General features: G+C 37.9%; 1 protein-coding gene across 1 annotated transcript in view; it reads left to right on the top strand.

Moving 5' to 3' along the window:
- The first annotated feature begins 215 nt into the window (after nt 1–215).
- The window catches only part of LOC131489571 (glutamate decarboxylase 1-like), a 49800-nt gene continuing 28749 nt past the window's right edge, over nt 216–21266 (top strand). Inside the window, 2 exon segments of the mRNA XM_058691605.1 lie at nt 216–294; nt 17074–17183. Coding sequence (XP_058547588.1) covers nt 216–294; nt 17074–17183 — 189 coding nt within the window.

Genomic DNA, 21266 nt, shown 5'->3' with positions numbered 1-21266 from the left:
GAAGACATGCAGTTGAATAACAGGAGCAGGGGAAGTTTATTAAAGCAAAAAGAATACTCTCGAAGTTTGACAGTAAGTAAACCCGAGAGAGAGAGAGAGAGAGAGAGAGAGAGAGAGAGAGAGAGAGAGAGATGCACACCCTGGGCGTTGGATTTCTATCTTTCATTGACAGTTGTCAACTAGGCAGTGGAATATTCATTACTTGGGGTGACATAATGACAGAGTTTCATGCTATTTCTTCCCAATTTGATCAGGGATTTCCTGTCATGGCACCTGCCATCCTGGACCTGTCAGGTTTGATCTGGCTTATTATGGAGCGTAACCAAGATAGGCCTTGGATTTTCCCCAATAGCTGGCCATGATTTCCTCATTGCTGACCTCCAGGTCTTATTAGAACCCAACTACCTGCCTCCTCTAACAACTCTAGATTCCTTCAAGAAACGGAACCAGAGGTTGGTTGGATACAGAATTTGCTTTCTCTGCCTCTTTTTTTTTTTTTTTTTTTTTTTAATGTTGTTCTCTGATAATCAGCTTCATTCACTCTGGCTGATTCATGTGGCAGAGAACACAATTACCAGCCGTCTGGGGTCAGACACTGATATTTTAGTGAAGTAAAGAGGTCTTTAGCACCTATTTCAATTAAAAAATTCTTGGGGAAGGGCTCTGACTGTTCTAGCTCGGGTTATATGCTCAACCCTGGATGAAGGACAATAGTCATAGGGTATGTGATTGATCAGGTCTTGGGAGGTATGTTTGGTCCTCCAGGACCTGTGTGTTTGACATGAGGTGGAACAAAATATACCACCCCAAAATATGCCTCTCTAGTATACTGACCTTTTGAGGATGAGTATTTTTAAGAAAGGGCAGATCCAAGAGAAGCTCTGAAAAATGTGTGGAAATTATTTTTCTATGAGACATTTACACACATATTGGATATCTCCATTTATGAAGGTGTCTCCATCTCTCTACCAGAAAGAGGAAGGTGACTAAATCTTTTGAAACTCTTATCGATAGAGAAGGCAATGGCTTACTTACATAACCACCATACCTTTGTGTGTTGTGCCTTCCTGACGACTTCCCATAACTGGTCTCTGCTCCCTGCACCCCCAACATTTTCTTTTGTCTTTAGCTGGGTTGGGCCATCTGGATATCTCCCATTGTATATAGGAGGTGTGCATGCTATATAGGAGGTGCATATATATAGGAGGTGTTCATTTTTCTCCTACTAATCTGTCTTTTGGTACAGGGGTCTCAGCCAAGAACCTAGAAGAGTGGAGGGGAAATTATTTTCCCTCCTCGACAGACACATCAATAAATGTCCTTTGACTAAACCAATGTAGAAATGTAAGAAACACTCACTCAGCTATGGTTTGTAGGATTAGAAGAAAACATGAGTACAGAGAAGAAATTCAGTTAGGAAGCTATTGAGATATTGTTGGCAGCTTAGAAGACGAATGAGGCAAAGAGGTGATTAAAAGTTGACTCTTCAAAGTGGAACCTTGATGTGGCAGCTGCTGTCGATATCTCACCTCTCTAATAGTTCGTGTCTCTGTATAACCTAATATTTAGTAATTACGGCTTACATATAATTCAGAGGGAAAAAACAAAAGGCTATATATGTAGCATTTATCTCAAGATTTAAGAACATAGATTTTATATGTTTTCTTTTACAGCAGGAAATATTCTTTAATTCTTATTCAATAATAATACAAAATATGAAGAGGTTACCCTTGATACTTGACTTTCCCTGGGTAAAGTTTATTTCTTTGGTCCTCACACCAGGACATTTGAACTGAGCTGATAGAACTTGCTGAAGTTTAACTCACTGTAGTTAATACGAAATAACCATCTACTACATTCTCAGCTGTGCACCAGATCAAGACAGACAAAGCCCAGTCAGACACAAAGCTGAAGAAGACACAGTGCTAGGGTGGGACCCCCCGGGTGCCTCAATTGGTTGAGTGTACGACTCTTGATTTCTGCTCAGGTCATGATCCTAGGGGGTGGGATTGAGCCCTGCTTCGGGCTCCACACTGAGTATGGAGCCTGCTTAAGATTCTTTCTCCCTCTGTCCCTCTTCCCCACTCTCTCGGTCTCTCTAAAATTAAAAAAAGTAAATAAATAAAGACACAATGCTAGTTTACCTCAAGGAGCTGATAATGTAGTCAGTGATGTAAAATGTATATCAATAATTATAGTGCAAGATATTTTATAAGCACTCTAAGGTAAAAACACAGAATAAAACTTAAAATACTCTGTGTTAATACTGAGGAAGCAAAAGATTATTTCATCTCAAGATAGTAAGAAGGACTTAAGGGAGTCCCGTAGGAATAAGTTGGACTCAAATAATAAAGGACATTTTGGGAAGACATGCAAAGCTGAGTTAACAATTTAACAAAGCTTAATCTCTAATTCATGCGAGGATACTTTCACGAGGAAATAAATATACTTTGGACCCTATCATCTTGGATATATAGATCCCCCAGGAGACTAAGTGAATGAGTGTTAATGGGTGGATAGAAATCTACCTCACACCCTAAAAACTAGAGAGATGAGAGATAAATGTACTATCCTCTGCTCTTTCCTAGTTAATCATCATCTCTGACAGTTTTCAAGTTTTCTAATGTATAAATAAGACTCCAACTAATACCTCATTTTCAAATGGTGTTCAATTATGCAAATCTCTACCTTCCATCTTTGCTTTCATTAGCATAGCAGGGCCCAGTGATTATAATGAGAGAGCACTTTTTTTCAACTATTCAAATGTCATTTATTTAAAGAGCAAAAATTTTGCATAATGAACCTTCTACAAAGGATCAAATAGATCAATAATTCAGGTAATGTTTATGAGTTTATTCCTTTGTTTTGCAAGGCTTGCTTCTCAGTAGGTGAATTAATATGCAAATTAAATATTCATGAACCAATCTGTGTTATTGGTTTATTTTGTGATATCCAGATGTTATTTTTTTCCTTCTCTGTATTCAGTAATGATCACTTGAGATTCAAATGCAAACCCTAGGTGCCGTCGTCACACCTAGACATCATTAAAAATGAATAATAAGGTGCCATATGTGAAAGCATTAAACTTATTGCTTCCTTTTAAATAAGACCAAACCATTAGGAATCTTATTTTCTACTTCAGAATAATTTTGTCTCTACAACATTAAAGCTCATGAGGTCAGCATTTTATAATGCAGTAGCTCTAAAACTTTTTGGTCTGAGAATCTCTTTATATGCCTAAGAATTATTGAAAACCTCAAAGAAACCTCAAAGAATTTGTGTTATCTGGGGTCTAACCAATAATTTTAGCTGTATTATAAATATTATAAATTAAAATGGGTAAATTTTTAAATATTTATCAATTTATTTTAAAATAACAGTTATATTGGGATGTCTGGGTGGCTCAGTTGGTTAAGTGTCTGACTCCTGGTTTTGGCTCAAGATCTCACAGTTCTGTGAGTCGAGTCCTGCATTGAGCTCCACACTCATGGTGCAGAGCCTGCTTGGATTCGCTCTCTCTCCCTCTCTCTGCCCACCTTCCTCAAATAAATAAATAAACTTCAAAAATAAAATAAAATTGTATAATATATAGTCATATATTATATTAACAATCACATATATTAACATTAATAACATCATTTTATAAAAATAATCCTGTTTTCCAAAACCAAAATAAAAATAGTGCCACCATTCACTTGTCAACCACCAGACTGGCTTCTGGTCTCATATTTCTTTTTTTCTTCTTTAATTTTTTTAGTGTTTATTTATTTTTGAGAGGGGGGAGGGGTAGAGAGAGGGAGACACAGAAAGCAGGCTTCAGGCTCCGAGCTGTCAGCACAGAGCCCGACACAGGGCTCGAACTCATGGACGGTGAGATCATGACCTGAGCTGAACGAACTAAGCCACCCAGGTGCCCCTCTGGTCTTATATTTCATTGCAACTTGTTTTGGCAAGGACAACCAATATTCTCTCTACTGCCAAATCCAAGTCCTTGCCCTTACAGTCTTATATGATTGGTTTTGGTTTTCTCTATATTTGCTTTAAACAGTGAATTTTTTTTTAGAAAAAAAAAAACTTAAAAAGAAGAAAACTACCTTTACTCACATGTTTATCATTTCTAACACTCTTCATTCTTTTGCATAGAGCCAAGTTTTTAAAAAAAATCTTTTTATCATGTATATATAACCTGAAGAACATCCTTAATGTATCTTGCAGGACTATCAACAAATTCCCCTTTGTTTGTGATGGAGAAAGTGACATACAATTCTAGGTTTTAGTGCCTGCTTGTTTTCTTTCCGTACTTTAAAGAAACCTTTTCAAAAAATAAATAAATAAAATTAGATAAATAAATAAATAAATAAATAAGTCTTTTCATTGCTTTCTGACTTACACAATTTTCTGATGAGAAGTCTAGTCGTGATTAACATCAGTCCCCTGTACATAACGAATCTTTACTTGGCTGTTGTAAATTTTTTAAATAACTGCTTTTAACAATTTGATATATGTTTTCTGGCATGGTTTTCTTTCTGTTTGTTCACCTTGGGGTTTGTTGAGCATTCTGGGATCTGTGGGTTTATAATGTTCATCGAATTTGGAATTTTTATAGCCATTATCTCTTCAAATATTTTCCTGTATCTCTTCTTTCTGGAACTCCAATTAAGGATATGTTAAATTGCATTATTTTCCTGCACATATCATTAGAATTTAGGTCATCTTTTCTTCAGCATTTTTTATCCTTTTGATTCAGCTTGGATAGTTTTTATTGCCCTTTCTTCAAATTCATTAGTCTCATCTTTTTTTCCCTATAAGCTCTAATCTTCTATTAGGCTGAGCTAGTGAACTTTTTATTCCAGATATTTTCGTTTTTCAGCCCTAGAAGTTCTGTTTAACTTAGTTTTATTATTTCCATTTAGCTTTTTGTTATGTGCATGTCTTCTTTAAATTCTTGAATGTATTTGTAGCAGATACGTTTTAAAGTCCTTACCTGCTAATTTCATTATCTCTGTCATTTCTGGTTCTACTTGTTGATTTTTTTTCTAGGTTGCAAGTCACATTTTTTTAATACTTCTTTGTATATTTTGTCATTTTTATTGAATGCTGGACATTGTGAATTTTTTATTTTGAATATAGATGTCATCCTTCAAAGAGTGTCAAGTTTTGGTAAGTAGTTAACCTACCTGTGGGTCAGTTACTTTCAGGTCTTGTTTTTAAGCATTGTTAGGTCTCGAGTAGCCTCTTATTCTGGGGCTATTTTTTAAAGTAAGTAAGTCATACTCTGTCCAATCTAATAGGAAACAATTTTATAATTTTAATTATTAAAATACTGATAATGTATTATCAATTAATTTGTCAATTATTAAAATTTAAAGAATGTATTAAAGGCACATTTATGTGCCATTCCTTGATTTCTTTTGAGATTGACAATTTTTTTTTCATTTGCCTAATGTCCATTTTTTATTTTTTCCTTTTGTTTCTTGTTTGCAATCTTCCTCACATCTTCATTTCCAACTTTGGTGATTTGACCTGGCTGGGAGGGACAGATTGATTCCAGGTCATATAACCTGATAAATACTGATAACCCTCAGTTCCTAAAAATACCGAAAAATTAATTGCTTTAATTATCAATTGTTCTATATATTTTTCATTCAGTTACTGGATTAAGTTGTCTCTAAATCACAATTATTTGCTCGGTTCCGGAAGATGGCGGCGTAGGAGGACGCTGGGCTCACCGCGCGTCCTGCTGATCACTTAGATTCCACCTACACCTGCCTAAAGAACCCAGAAAACCGCCAGAGGATTAGCAGAACGGAGTCTCCGGAGCCAAGCGCAGATGAGAGGCCCACGGAAGAGGGTAGGAAGGGCGGCGAGGCGGTGCGCGCTCCACGGACTGGTGGGAGGGAGCCGGGGCGGAGGGTCGGCTCGCCGGCCAAGCGGAGCCCCCGAGTCGGGCTGGCAAAAGCGGAGGGGCCGGACGGACTGTGTTCCGACAGCGAGCGAGACTTAACAACTGGAAGGTTATAAGTTAACAGCTCTGCTCAGAAAGCGGGAAGGCTGGAGGACAAAGGGAGGGAGAGCTGCTGAGCCCCCGGACGGCAGAGCTCAGCTTGGCGGGGAACAAAGGCGCTCACCAGCGCCATCTCCCCCGCCCATCCCCCAGCCAAAATCCCAAAGAGAACCAGTTCCTGCCAGGGAACTTGCTCGCTCCGCGCAAACACCCAACTCTGTGCTTCTGCGGAGCCAAACCTCCGGCAGTGGATCTGACTCCCTCCAGCTGCCACAGGGCCCCTCCTGAAGTGGATCACCTAAGGAGAAGCGAGCTAAGCCTGCCCCTCCCGCCCCCGTGCACCTTGCCTACCCACCCTAGCTAATACGCCAGATCCCCAGCACCACAAGCCTGGCAGTGTGCAAGTAGACCAGACGGGCCACGCCACCCCACAGTGAATCCCGCCCCTAGGAGAGGGGAAGAGAAGGCACACACCAGTCTGACTGTGGCCCCAGCGGTGGGCTGGGGGCAGACATCAGGTCGGACTGCGGCCCCGCCCACCAACTCCAGTTATTCACCACAGCACGGGGGAAGTGCCCTGCAGGTCCTCACCGCTCCAGGGACTATCCAAAATGACCAAACGGAAGAATTCCCCTCAGAAGAATCTCCAGGAAATAACAACAGCTAATGAACTGATCAAAAAGGATTTAAATAATATAACAGAAAGTGAATTTAGAATAATAGTCATAAAATTAATCGCTGGACTTGAAAACAGTATACAGGACAGCAGAGAATCTCTTGCTACAGAGATCAAGGGACTAAGGAACAGTCACGAGGAGCTGAAAAACGCTTTAAACGAAATGCAAAACAAAATGGAAACCACGACGGCTCGGATTGAAGAGGCAGAGGAGAGAATAGGTGAACTAGAAGATAAAGTTATGGAGAAAGAGGAAGCTGAAAGAAAGAGAGATAAAAAAATCCAGGAGTATGAGGGGAAAATTAGAGAACTAAGTGATACACTAAAAAGAAATAATATACGCATAATTGGTATCCCAGAGGAGGAAGAGAGAGGGAAAGGTGCTGAAGGGGTACTTGAAGAAATTATAGCTGAGAACTTCCCTGAACTGGGGAAGGAAAAAGGCATTGAAATCCAAGAGGCACAGAGAACTCCCTTCAGACGTAACTTGAATCGATCTTCTGCACGACATATCATAGTGAAACTGGCAAAATACAAGGATAAAGAGAAAATTCTGAAAGCAGCAAGGGATAAACGTGCCCTCACATATAAAGGGAGACCTATAAGACTCGTGACTGATCTCTCCTTTGAAACTTGGCAGGCCAGAAAGGCTTGGCACGATATCTTCAGTGTGCTAAACAGAAAAAATATGCAGCCGAGAATCCTTTATCCAGCAAGTCTGTCATTTAGAATAGAAGGAGAGATAAAGGTCTTCCCAAACAAACAAAAACTGAAGGAATTTGTCACCACTAAACCAGCCCTACAAGAGATCCTAAGGGGGATCCTGTGAGACAAAGTACCAGAGACATCACTACAAGCATAAAACATACAGACATCACAATGACCCTAAACCCGTATCTTTCTATAATAACACTGAATGTAAATGGATTAAATGCGCCAACCAAAAGACATAGGGTATCAGAATGGATAAAAAAACAAGACCCATCTATTTGCTGTCTACAAGAGACTCATTTTAGATCTGAGGACACCTTTAGATTCAGAGTGAGGGGATGGAGAACTATTTATCATGCTACTGGAAGCCAAAAGAAAGCTGGAGTAGCCATACTTATATCAGACAAACTAGACTTTAAATTAAAGGCTGTAACAAGAGATGAAGAAGGGCATTATATAATAATTACAGGGTCTATCCATCAGGAAGAGCTAACAATTATAAATGTCTATGCGCCAAATACCGGAGCCCCCAGATATATAAAACAGTTACTCATAAACATAAGCAACCTTATTGATAAGAATGTGGTCATTGCAGGGGACTTTAACACCCCACTTACAGAAATGGATAGATCATCTAGACACACAGTCAATAAAGAAACAAGGGCCCTGAATGATACATTGGATCAGATGGACTTGACAGATATATTTAGAACTCTGCATCCCAAAGCAACAGAATATACTTTCTTCTCGAGTGCACATGGAACATTCTCCAAGATAGATCATATACTGGGTCACAAAACAGCCCTTCATAAGTTTACAAGAATTGAAATTATACCATGCATACTTTCAGACCACAATGCTATGAAGCTTGAAATCAACCACAGGAAAAAGTCTGGAAAACCTCCAAAAGCATGGAGGTTAAAGAACACCCTACTAACGAATGAGTGGGTCAACCAGGCAATTAGAGAAGAAATTAAAACATATATGGAAACAAACGAAAATGAAAATACAACAATCCAAACGCTTTGGGACGCAGCGAAGGCAGTCCTGAGAGGAAAATACATTGCAATCCAGGCCTATCTCAAGAAACACGAAAAATCCCAAATTCAAAATCTAACAGCACACCTAAAGGAAATAGAAGCAGAACAGCAAAGGCAGCCTAAACCCAGCAGAAGAAGAGAAATCATAAAGATCAGAGCAGAAATAAACAATATAGAATCTAAAAAAACTGTAGAGCAGATCAACGAAACCAAGAGTTGGTTTTTTGAAAAAATAAACAAAATTGACAAACCTCTAGCCAGGCTTCTCAAAAAGAAAAGGGAGATGACCCAAATAGATAAAATCATGAATGAAAATGGAATTATTACAACCAATCCCTCAGAGATACAAACAATTATCAGGGAATACTATGAAAAATTATATGCCAACAAATTGGACAACCTTGAAGAAATGGACAAATTCCTAAACACCCACACTCTTCCAAAACTCAATCAGGAGGAAATAGAAAGCTTGAACAGACCCATAACCAGCGAAGAAATTGAATCGGTTATCAAAAATCTCCCAACAAATAAGAGTCCAGGACCAGATGGCTTCCCAGGGGAGTTCTACCAGACGTTTAAAGCAAAGATAATACCTATCCTTCTCAAGCTATTCCAAGAAATAGAAAGGGAAGGAAAACTTCCAGACTCATTCTATGAAGCCAGTATTACTTTGATTCCTAAACCAGACAGAGACCCAGTAAAAAAAGAGAACTACAGGCCAATATCTCTGATGAATATGGATGCAAAAATTCTCAATAAGATACTAGCAAATCGAATTCAACAGCATATAAAAAGAATTATTCACCATGATCAAGTGGGATTCATTCCTGGGATGCAGGGCTGGTTCAACATCCGTAAATCGATCAACGTGATACATCACATTAACAAAAAAAAAGAGAAGAACCATATGATCCTGTCAATCGATGCAGAAAAGGCCTTTGACAAAATCCAGCACCCTTTCTTAATAAAAACCCTTGAGAAAGTCGGGATAGAAGGAACATACTTAAAGATCATAAAAGCCATTTATGAAAAGCCCACAGCTAACATCATCCTCAATGGGGAAAAACCGAGAGCTTTTTCCCTGAGATCAGGAACACGACAGGGATGCCCACTCTCACCGCTGTTGTTTAATATAGTGCTGGAAGTTCTAGCATCAGCAATCAGACAACAAAAGGAAATCAAAGGCATCCAAATTGGCAAAGATGAAGTCAAGCTTTCGCTTTTTGCAGATGACATGATATTATACATGGCAAATCCGATAGACTCCACCAAAAGTCTGCTAGAACTGATACATGAATTCAGCAAAGTTGCAGGATACAAAATCAATGTACAGAAATCAGTTGCATTCTTATACACTAACAATGAAGCAACAGAAAGACAAATAAAGAAACTGATCCCATTCACAATTGCACCAAGAAGCATAAAATACCTAGGAATAAATCTAACCAAAGATGTAAAAGATCTGTATGCTGAAAACTATAGAAAGCTTATGCAGGTAATTGAAGAAGATATAAAGAAATGGAAAGACATTCCCTGCTCATGGATTGGAAGAATAAATATTGTCAAAATGTCAATACTACCCAAAGCTATCTACACATTCAATGCAATCCCAATCAAAATTGCACCAGCATTCTTCTTGAAACTAGAACAAGCAATCCTAAAATTCATATGGAACCACAAAAGGCCCCGAATAGCCAAAGTAATTTTGAAGAAGAAGACCAAAGCAGGAGGCATCACAATCCCAGACTTTAGCCTCTACTACAAAGCTGTCATCATCAAGACAGCATGGTATTGGCATAAAAACAGACACATAGACCAATGGAATCGAATAGAAACCCCAGAACTAGACCCACAAACGTATGGCCAACTCATTTTTGACAAAGCAGGAAAGAACATCCAATGGAAAAAAGACAGTCTCTTTAACAAATGGTGCTGGGAGAACTGGACAGCAACATGCAGAAGCTTGAAACTAGACCACTTTCTCACACCATTCACAAAAATAAACTCAAAATGGATAAAGGACCTGAATGTGAGACAGGAAACCATCAAAACCTTAGAGGAGAAAGCAGGAAAAGACCTCTCTGACCTCAGCCGTAGCAATCTCTTACTCGGCACATCCCCAAAGGCAAGGGAATTAAAAGCAAAAGTGAATTACTGGGACCTTATGAAGATAAAAAGCTTCTGCACAGCAAAGGAAACAACCAACAAAACTAAAAGGCAACCAACGGAATGGGAAAAGATATTTGCAAATGACACATCGGACAAAGGGCTAGTATCCAAAATCTATAAAGAGCTCATCAAACTCCACACCCGAAAAACAAATAACCCAGTGAAGAAATGGGCAGAAAACATGAATAGACACTTCTCTAAAGAAGACATCCGGATGGCCAACAGGCACATGAAAAGATGTTCAACGTCGCTCCTCATCAGGGAAATACAAATCAAAACCACACTCAGATACCACCTCACGCCAGTCAGAGTGGCCAAAATGAAGAAATCAGGAGACTATAGATGCTGGAGAGGATGTGGAGAGACGGGAACCCTCTTGCACTGTTGGTGGGAATGCAAATTGGTGCAGCCGCTCTGGAAAGCAGTGTGGAGGTTCCTCAGAAAATTAAAAATAGACCTACCCTATGACCCAGCAATAGCACTGCTAGGAATTTATCCAAGGGATACAGGAGTACTGATGCATAGGGGCACTTGTACCCCAATGTTTATAGCAGCACTCTCAACAATAGCCAAATTATGGAAAGAGCCTAAATGCCCATCAACTGATGAATGGATAAAGAAATTGTGGTTTATATACACAATGGAATACTACGTGGCAATGAGAAAAAATGAAATATGGCCTTTTGTAGCAACGTGGATGGAACTGGAGAGTGTGATGCTAAGTGAAATAAGCCATACAGAGAAAGACAGATACCATATGGTTTCACTCTTATGTGGATCCTGAGAAACGTAACAGAAACCCATGGGGGAGGGGAAGGAAAAAAAAAAAAAAAGAGGTTAGAGTGGGAGAGAGCCAAAGCATAAGAGACTGTTAAAAACTGAGAACAAACTGAGGGTTGATGGGGGGTGGGAGGGAGGGCAGGGTGGGTGATGGGTATTGAGGAGGGCACCTTTTGGGATGAGCACTGGGTGTTGTATGGAAACCAATTTGACAGTAAATTTCATATATTAAAAAATAAAAAATAAATAAATTAAAAAAAATAATAAATAAATAAATAAATAAATAAATCACAATTATTTGTAATGAAGTAGATACTATTTAGCTGTTTTTTGGTTTACATCATTGGGATAACTTGAGATTTGCCTTGATTTTCCAAGACTCCTGTGAGTCAATTAGCACAGATGTTATTTATAGATCTGGTTCAAGCTAGGTTGTACTAAAACCTGTGAAATTCAACTTGGAATTATTTGTCCCTATTAAGTCCATCTCCTAACGGCATTCTTCATAATGCAGGCTTTGAGAAAATGTGGGAAATTTTGAGGAAAAAAATACCAATTACATGTATCAACAAATAGAATGTAGAGATACAAATGGCAATTCATTCCCTCAATGTAGAGAGACATTTAGAAATGCCTCAACTAAGGCAGATAATTGAAAGAATTAACGTTGAAAGCAAAGAATGAATACTGCTTTACATATTAATATTTTACGTTCAGGGAAAAACATACATTACCTGAAAACAATTTCAGATTCTGATAACAACACACGGTCTATTTAGAAAGCCACCAGGTGGAAAGGAATAGTACGTTATGTTGTTTTAGAGAAATGAAGACATTAAGGTTGGAAGATCTAGTTTTGGCCTAGGGCCAAAACTCTGCCGTGACGGTTGTTGGTTGTACTTTGTTGGGCAAACCCTTTTAAGTTTTCCATAGGTTTCTATGCTGTGGATATTTTGCTAGAATTATACATCTGTATAAAGCAAATGGTGATTTGCAAAAACGAAACAAAACTCTTTTTTTCAACTTTACAGATACGCTAATAAAAGAAAGCTATCCTGTAGTCTAGACACAATAACTACAAAGGAAAATGTATGGTTTCAAGTATGTTCTGTGATTTTTATCGTTTCTCCTTTCAATGTGTACAAACAAGAAGTTTGCAAGTGCTTGTGGGAAAATTAAGCTGAAATGGGAGATCAAAGAATCACATGAATGTAAAGACCAGATAATGCATGAGTGATTTTCTCTCTATACTTTGTGTATTTAGAATATCATGCTTCATGGTATTGTCAGAAACAATTTCCCAAAGATGAAAAGAAATTTTCCCAGAAGAGAGCAGTGACTTATGAAAACACATGAAGTTAAACCTGACAAAGTAAACACATATCAATATGTCTCCGGGTGTTTATCGAGTTATCATGTCTTTGTGTTCCGTGGGTTTAGCTGTTTACTGTATCTTCAAATTTATCTCTACTTTTGAACCCATAGAAACCAGAAATTGTGTGGAAAGAAAGGCTAATACATATGATCTAGGTGAAAGTAACAAATTAACCCTTCTTTGGATTTTTATAAATGTGTAAATAATTGAATGATATTAAGCACTGTGGAGGCATATAAGGAACTGAATGCTACTTTTTCTCATCTTCAAAGTTTACACAGTCTAAGAACTAGAGTATCCACATAGGTAAAGTTAAAAAAATAATAAAACACTAGATAACAATTGTCACAATCTGCTATGTTTTACATGTTGAAATTCCAAACATTTTTTATATCATCATCCAAATATATTTTTTTCAAATTTAGTAGTTAATAAATGCATAAATGTGGGCAAGGCATGTAGCTTTTTTGTGCTTCCGTTTCCTTATCTGAAAAACAGTATCTGCACATGACCTAGATTGTTAATTCTCCCCAACATCCATCTCATCTTTGTTTTCGTAATGGTCAACGTCCTATTCTCTGCTCACCTCTTTTCTGCCTTATGTACAAAGTGTTAACAAGGAAGATGTCCATCCAGCAGGAGACTATAATTTCTACCCTAACTTCCATCTTTATATGGCCATGTCAGCTCTCTGGTCACATGACTAAGTTCTGACCAATAGGACCTACACAAGTTCTACATTACACCTCAAGTGACAGTCTAATTTCTCTTACTTCCCTTCTCCAATCCCTTGGTGTAGAATTCAGATACAGTGCTAGCAAGCTAACTTTGTGGATGAAAAGTGGGCAAAAGCAATAATTTTCCCCTGTGCTGTCCAGTTAAGTGCCACAGGTGGCTGTTCAGCACTTAAAATGTGATTGAAGAAATGAATTTTTAATTTTGTTTGGCCTTAATTAAATTTAAAAATTGATACTCTAGTTATTGAAGAACTTTTAAGTATGTTTGAAAACATATGTAAATTAATCTACCGTTTTCAACTGAAACTTTTATGAAATCTAAGAATAGACCAAGTATTTCCCAATTAACATGTAATTAAAACACCCATTTAACATCTAATTGAGATTCGATGCATGTTTGAATTATAGTATTTTGGATATAATAGGTTAAGCTGAATGAATTTTTAAAGTTAATTTCACCTGTTTTTATTTTTTAAAACTATGATTAACAGAAAATTAAAAATTATACATGTGCCTCACATATGTTTCTATGAGAGAGCACTGATCTAGGCAATGGAAAAACCGCAAGATAGAAGGAAGTCAGGTCTTTGGACAACTTCATGGACAGAGTAAAACAATAGCTCTGAGCCATTTACCCATTTGGACTTCTAGCAATAAATCTTCTAATTGGCTTAAGTCACTACTGTTTTGGTTTCTATGAAAGCAGCCATATACTGTTTTATTTAATAAAATACTTCAGAGAGTTTGGGGAGGATTAAATGAGCTAATCCTCATTAGAGGCTTAGAACAGATCATGCCACATATTAAAGGTTCAATGCCTATAAATTATTACCGTTATTGTGTCTCTCAATTTCAATGAAATTTTCCACCCCCTTATAACTCTATATCATTTTATGTATTTATACAATATAGTGCCATCATCATTCAAATTCATGCATTTAAATTAGAATTCATATTGAAAAATTTGTCAGAAGGCATATGCCTCTGCTCTATAATCTGTTCATCTCAAAGATGATAAATAGCTCTTACTCAAAGTTTTACTAATATACTTAATAGTTCAACCACCAACCCGTCACCATTGTTTCTACAACCATAAGGAAGTCACAGTCATGTCACAGTACATCTCAAACCGTTCTCTGGTTTTCTATTGCTCTAAGGATAAGCACTAAACACATTCATGTGCCCTTCCCACCTCCCCCAGGATTACTTCTCCCTGTTCGTTTTTTGGGCCGTCCCATACTCTGGTTTTGCCTTATTTCTTCAGTTGGCATCTCAACATCTTGTGCATTTGTTTGACGCTTCCTTGAATGTGTTCTCTTCCCTCATCACCTAGTTACATGATACTTTCCCTTCATATTTCAGCTCACATATCATCCTCTTTAGAGAGTCTTAGATGGCCTTCTAGACTGGGTTAGTCTTCTGCTAAATATGCACAGAGCACCTTGGTGGCACCTTCCTGTAACACCCTGTCCCATGCCTCTTCTAGAATCTATGATTATAATCTTTACCATAAATGTAGCACTTTTCCCATTATTAAAATATGATACTGTTTTCTGTCCATTACCCACTTTTCTCTTAAGTTGTAACTTCCTTAAGGGCAATACTGAATGTACATTTTGTACTTCCCCTCCCACATCAAGACGGAACTTTTTAATTATTATTATCATTATTTTATTTAATTTTTTTTTAATTTTTTTTTCAACGTTTTTTTATTTATTTTTGGGACAGAGAGAGACAGAGCATGAATGGGGGAGGGGCAGAGAGAGAGGGAGACACAGAATCGGAAGCAGGCTCCAGGCTCTGAGCCGTCAGCCCAGAGCCCGACGCGGGGCTCGAACTCACGGACTGCGAGATCGTGACCTGGCTGAAGTCGGACGCTTAACCGACTGCGCCACCCAGGCGCCCCATTATTATTATTTTAAATATAAGCTCTATGCCCAATGTAGGGCTTGAACGCAGGACTCTGAGATCAAGAGTCGCATGCTCCACCCACTGAGCCAGCCAGGTTCCCCAAGATAAAACTCCTAATAAACACATTAAACTGCCAAATAAACTATACAAAGTTGACTAATATTTGGTGTGATGATTCAGATAAAAATAAAGATCACTTCAGCTCAATGGTGGAGATAAGAAAATATATTTTTTTAGTGTTTATTTGTTTATTGAGAGAGAGAGAGAGACAGAGAGAGAGGGAGGGAGCATATGCACAAGCAGGGGAGGGGCAGAGAGAAAGGGAGAGAATCCCAAGCAGGCTCTGTGCTGTCCATGGAGTTAGAGGCAGGGCTCGATCCCATGAACCATGAGATCATGACCTGAGCCGAAATCAAGAGTCAGATGTTTAACCAACTGAGCCACCAGGTGCCCCAAGAAAATATTTATGGAGCTACTAAGATGTGAGTGGGACTTGCTAAGATAGAATTCAGGATAGGGGTTAAGAGAGTATATTTAGAACAAGAATGACTGGGATTGAATCCCAGCTCTGCCAGTTAGCTGTGTGATTCTTGGCAAATAATGTGACTTATCGGTGCTTTAGGTTCTTCATCTGTAAAATGGAGAAAGGAAACAGCAGCGGTATCTTATAAGGTTTCAGGGAGAATTAGATGAGTTAATACAAACTTAGCTTAGAAGAGAGCTTAGAAGAGAGAGTATCAAGTACATACTAAGTACTTGATAAATATGTGTTAAATGTGACCTTTGGATTAGAAGAAAGGGAGAAGGAAGCCATTTAAAACAGGTGAAATTTCACAAACTATAACGCAGGGGATTAAGAAAAGAGACTGACCTTCCTTTTGAGGTGCAGACAATTTCTGTAAATGAGTAGTAGGAGGTAAGGCAAAGAAAGGGTCAATGAAGGACTTGATAATATAATGGTTGGGAGGTCAGTGCACATTTCTGATCAGAGCAGTGGCATTCTTAAGATTGTTTCCTGTTTGTTTTTGCCTGTCAGCATTGCCAGAGAAGAGAGACATAAATAATTGTTGGAAGCACTTAAGAGGCCTTATCTCTTTTGATATCTTAAAGCCATGAGTAGGTATTAGTACGATGCCCACTTTATTGACGGTGAAATGGAAGCAAGGAGAGGCGTGAAACAGAGCAAGACAATAATAACGTCAAAATCACAGGACTTCTATGAGGATTCAACGTATGAAAAATGTTTAGCTCCATACAAAATACGGCAAGGGTCTGGTGAAAGAAATCTATAGGCTTTAATATTAGGATTGCTGTCAGTCAGAAGAGGGGAGTATCGCCCTCCTTTTCCTCTTTTTAGTCCTGTATCATGTCGTGTAATATGAGAAAGCTTTCACATGCTTTGTCAAGAAAAATTGTGAGTTTTAATTTCAATGTGCCTGTGTTGTACAGACATATAAAATTAGGGGGAGGTGAAACAAACAACAACATGAATTTCCCATGTTGGGGAGGGCCAGTTCTATGCTCCTATGCTCAGCAGATCTATAAACGAAGACCTAATTGCCAACAGTGAGGACATGAAAGGGAAAAAAATGAGTGATAGCTAGAGAGCACTTCATGGCTCGAAACCCATTTCCTCAGAACAGGGATTGTTTGAGTCTTTTTGAACATAGCGTACTGGTGGTTATTATGTGCGAGAGAGGACGGAGAAGGTGGCGAACTTCGGCGGGTGACCTTGGACTATGAGGGCAGTCCCACGGTGCGACCACTGGGGCGAGCGTGGGTGGGTTTATTGACAGGGATGAGTGAGAGTTCAAGAGTCATGAGAAGGGTTCGTCTTTACAAGATGATGCGACAATCTTCCTTAGTGGATGCCGCAACCCCATCAGAGCCAAGAAACTCTGCAGATGGTTGAAAGAAATGGAAGAGCAGCTCCTTGGGATTTATTTATTTTTTTATTTTCCCACTTCTATGCCACCTCTACAATCATCAGTTGATTCCTCTGGAAAGCAATGAAAGGAGGAAATGGTTTTCAAATCATCACACGTCTATATTCTTGTTTGTTACAGCCTCTAAGTGAACGTCTTAATGAGGGAAAGGTTACAATAACTGGTTCAAGTTGGATTGGAAGTTGTAAATGGCCTTTGATAAGCCACAGTGTTTGTTTCTATTATTAGAATAAATTAAGTGTTACTACTCTTTTTATAAATTGCACCCAAATGCCTAGGATAGAAACCAAGGTATCCCAGGTGATTTTCTTATGTGAATCATCAGTGTTTTCCTGCTTTTTCCTTAACATGCTCAAACGTGCTTAACAATGAAAGATAATGTTGACCAGCACATTATTCAAGAGCTGTAAATCCCACGGGATAATTGAACATTTGATAAATTCTGGAGGAAATGTGTCCTTGGAAATGGGGCTCAGAAGTGATGATCATTATGTATTTTTGGATTGTTTAAAATGTTAAAAGTTTTGGGGGGACCTGGTGGCTCAGTCAGTTAAGTGCCGACTTCAGCTCAGGTCATGATCTCGTGGTTCATGAGTTCAAGCCCCACAACAGGCTCTGTGCTGACAGCTCAGAGCCTGGAGCCTGTTTCAGATTCTGTGTCTCCCTCTCTCTCTGACCCTCCCTTGCTCACTCTGTCTCTCTCTCTCTCTCTCTCTTTCTGAAAAATAAACATTAAAAAAGTTTTTTTAATGAAATACAATGTTAACATTTTCAATCCAAAGGCAAAAAGTAACACCTGTGTTAAAAGGGTGTGAATTGTATCATTAATATGACCATGCATATTTTTCATTTTCTACCCTGTAATGTTGAGTACCTAATACTTCACCCTGAAGATAAAAGTTGTAATTGTCAAAAGGGAAGTTGAAACCCATTCCTTCTTTGACATGAAATCATACTTTAAAAAAGCCATAATGTTTAAACACAAATACACTACCATCAACTTTCATTTAATTCTCTAAACAAAAAAGAGCATCGTATCCCTGCCCTTTTTACAAATAATGAAATTGCCTCAGATTTCTGTGCCATCAATAAAAAGACTTTAAAAGAGTCTATGTTATAAATTACAGCAGCTACACAACTTTAATGGTCAAGTTCTTTTCCATCACCTAAAAGCACCCTCTGGCTCCACATATTCTTTTAAAGCAGATACTATTTTTTTTTTCAAACAACATGGAGTGTGGAGATACCCTGGCAAGTAAGTTAAAATTTTGTGAGAAGAAATGGGGATTCAACAGGAATTATTATTAACTGAAAGAGTGGGATTGGGGTGTTACTTACCAAAAACTGCAGACTGTCAAACAAGTCTTACTTATCTTATATGACTATTAATCATGCATATTAATCATATGCACGTATTTTGACAAAAATACATTAGCAATCTTTGTCTTACTTAAATATTTAAAACATTCTGTTTTGTTGAAATTTTGTTATTTTTGTTATTAAATATAGATTTAACCGAGTTTTAGGTTGTAGATTCAATGTGTGTTGAGCTATAATGGAGTCTAATTCTTCTGTCAAATCTTTTGGTTTTTACATAGTTTCTTTATAAACATTTGTAATACTATTCCATGTGTAGAATCTTTTTAACTTCACTTTTTCTTGTGGTTTATGTTTCCTCTAATTATTTGAAAGGAGTTATGTTTCTAAAACTTTAATTACTTTAGAATTTATTTATATTAATATGTATTATTCACTGTGTATAGCAGTGAACCTTTCGAAAAGCAATTTTCCTCTAGAAAAAATATTTTACAAACAATTAACCTAATATATGTCTACCGGGCCAACATGTAAAATGGAAATTTGTTTTTAGGTACACTGCATGCTTCGCAAATTGTCTCACGTTTCTGTCATTGCTGTCTCATACAGTTTTTTCATGATCAGGATTTTATTCTTTATGGAAAAAGCTATAATAGAACATTTTTATCTATCATGCATAAACACATAAAAATGTTTAAACATTATATCAATGCTTAAAAACTAAACTGAATTATTTTTGCTGCAGTATTCAAAAATTCAGTCTGAAATATTTGGGGAGAGCTTATTTTATTTTAAGAAAAATCCATTAGAACTGGAAGAAATTAACACTACTAAGCTTATAAAAGCAAAACTATAAAATTTAGCTAGAAACCATTTTCTGATTCCTTCATGTTTTCTCCATGTCTAGCTACAAGCAAACAGCTTGATATTATGCATTCTAGTCTATACTTTCTTTTTTCTTCCACATTGTCCAGAACATTAAAAGATACCTAAGAATGGCTTGTTTGCTTGATCGGATGTTTGGTTCAATATTTTTATTGAAGAGGACCTCAGGACATACTGGTTTTAAATTTAATTTTTAAAGGATAACGTAATGGTCTTTGGATTCAAACATCTGTCTATCAATTCTAGTTCCGCCAGATAAGCTCTTTTTTTTGTTGTTTTGTTAATCATAATAGCATTTCTATCATAACCCTATGTTATGAGGATTGAATAGAATAATATATGTGAGATTTCTGGGCCATCATATGAGTTCAAAAAGTATCAATTATTACTATTGCTTAACTTCTTTAAATCTGTTTATCTGTGGGGCCCCTGGGTGGCTCAGTGGGTTAAGCATCCAACTTCAGCTCAGGTCATGATCCCATGGTTGGTGGGTTCGAGCCCGGCGTCGGGCTCTGTGCTGACAGCTCGGAGCCTGGAGCCTGCTTCGGATTCTGTGTCTCCCCCTCTCTCTCTCTCTGTCCCTTCCCCACCTGTGCTTTGTCTCTTGTCTCTGTCTCTCAAAAATAAGTAAAATTTAAAAAGATTAAATAAATCTGTTTATCCACATACTGAGAAAAATGTGCTTATATTGTAGGACTATCGTGAGGATTGAAATGTGTGCAAGGCACTTAGGGCTCTTAATATATTGTAGACATTGTTACATACAGTTAAAAATGTTAATAGCAGGAACGCCTGGGTGGCTCAGTCGGTTAAGCGGCCGACTTCGGCTCCGGTCATGATCTCAAGGTCCGTGAGTTCCAGCCCCCCGTCGGGCTCTGTGCTGACACCTCAGAACCTGGAGCCTGTTTCAGATTCTGTGTCTCCCTCTCTCTGACCCTCCCCTGTTCATGCTGTCTCTCTGTCTCAAAAATAAATAAACGTTAAAAAAAAATTAAAAGAAATGTTAACAGCAGGATCTTATTATGAAATAAGAATCATTACTCACAACTAAACCATGAGAGGTCTTAATTACTAAATTCCTAATCCTGTACACTAAATTGATATGAAACTAACAATCACAAATTGTATCATTGGTTCTCTATATGGTTATAAAAGAGCCTTACATGATTTCAGTAGTATTTCTGCTTCTCCCCAGTTTATAGCTACCCACCAGAGATCATGTGTGAATATAAATAAGAATTTCAATCGTTAAGCATTTCTTGGAAGCGTCTGTGTGGCTACAGATAAAAGCAGTAAATACATATTTTCAGCATGTTTTAATAATCAAAAACTATTTAATTTTTTAACTTAGATAAAGAACAGCTGAGAAAAAAATCTGGTCATGCTTTTCAATCAACTGAGAAAAATGTGACAGAAGGGGCTCACACTGAGGAAGTAATGATTAATTTATCAAATGCTTATGCTTCAGGTATGGATGTCATTAACAAATGTTTCATTTTTTAATAAAAATGTTATGTCATTTACATATTTATTGAAGCCATTGTAAGGTCCTTAAGATTTGATGCTTTAACTTACTTTTAAAAGTGCAACTACCTGGGGCACCTGGGTGGCTCAGTCAGTTGAATGACCGACTTTGGCTCAGGTCATGATCCTGAGGCTCCTAAGTTCAAGCCCCGTGAGGGGCTGCTCAGAGCGTGGAGCCTGCTTCAGATTCT

Source organism: Neofelis nebulosa, chromosome 11, assembly GCF_028018385.1.
Source record: "Neofelis nebulosa isolate mNeoNeb1 chromosome 11, mNeoNeb1.pri, whole genome shotgun sequence".
Taxonomy (NCBI): domain Eukaryota; kingdom Metazoa; phylum Chordata; class Mammalia; order Carnivora; family Felidae; genus Neofelis; species Neofelis nebulosa.
This window is presented reverse-complemented; position numbering and strand designations above follow the sequence as displayed.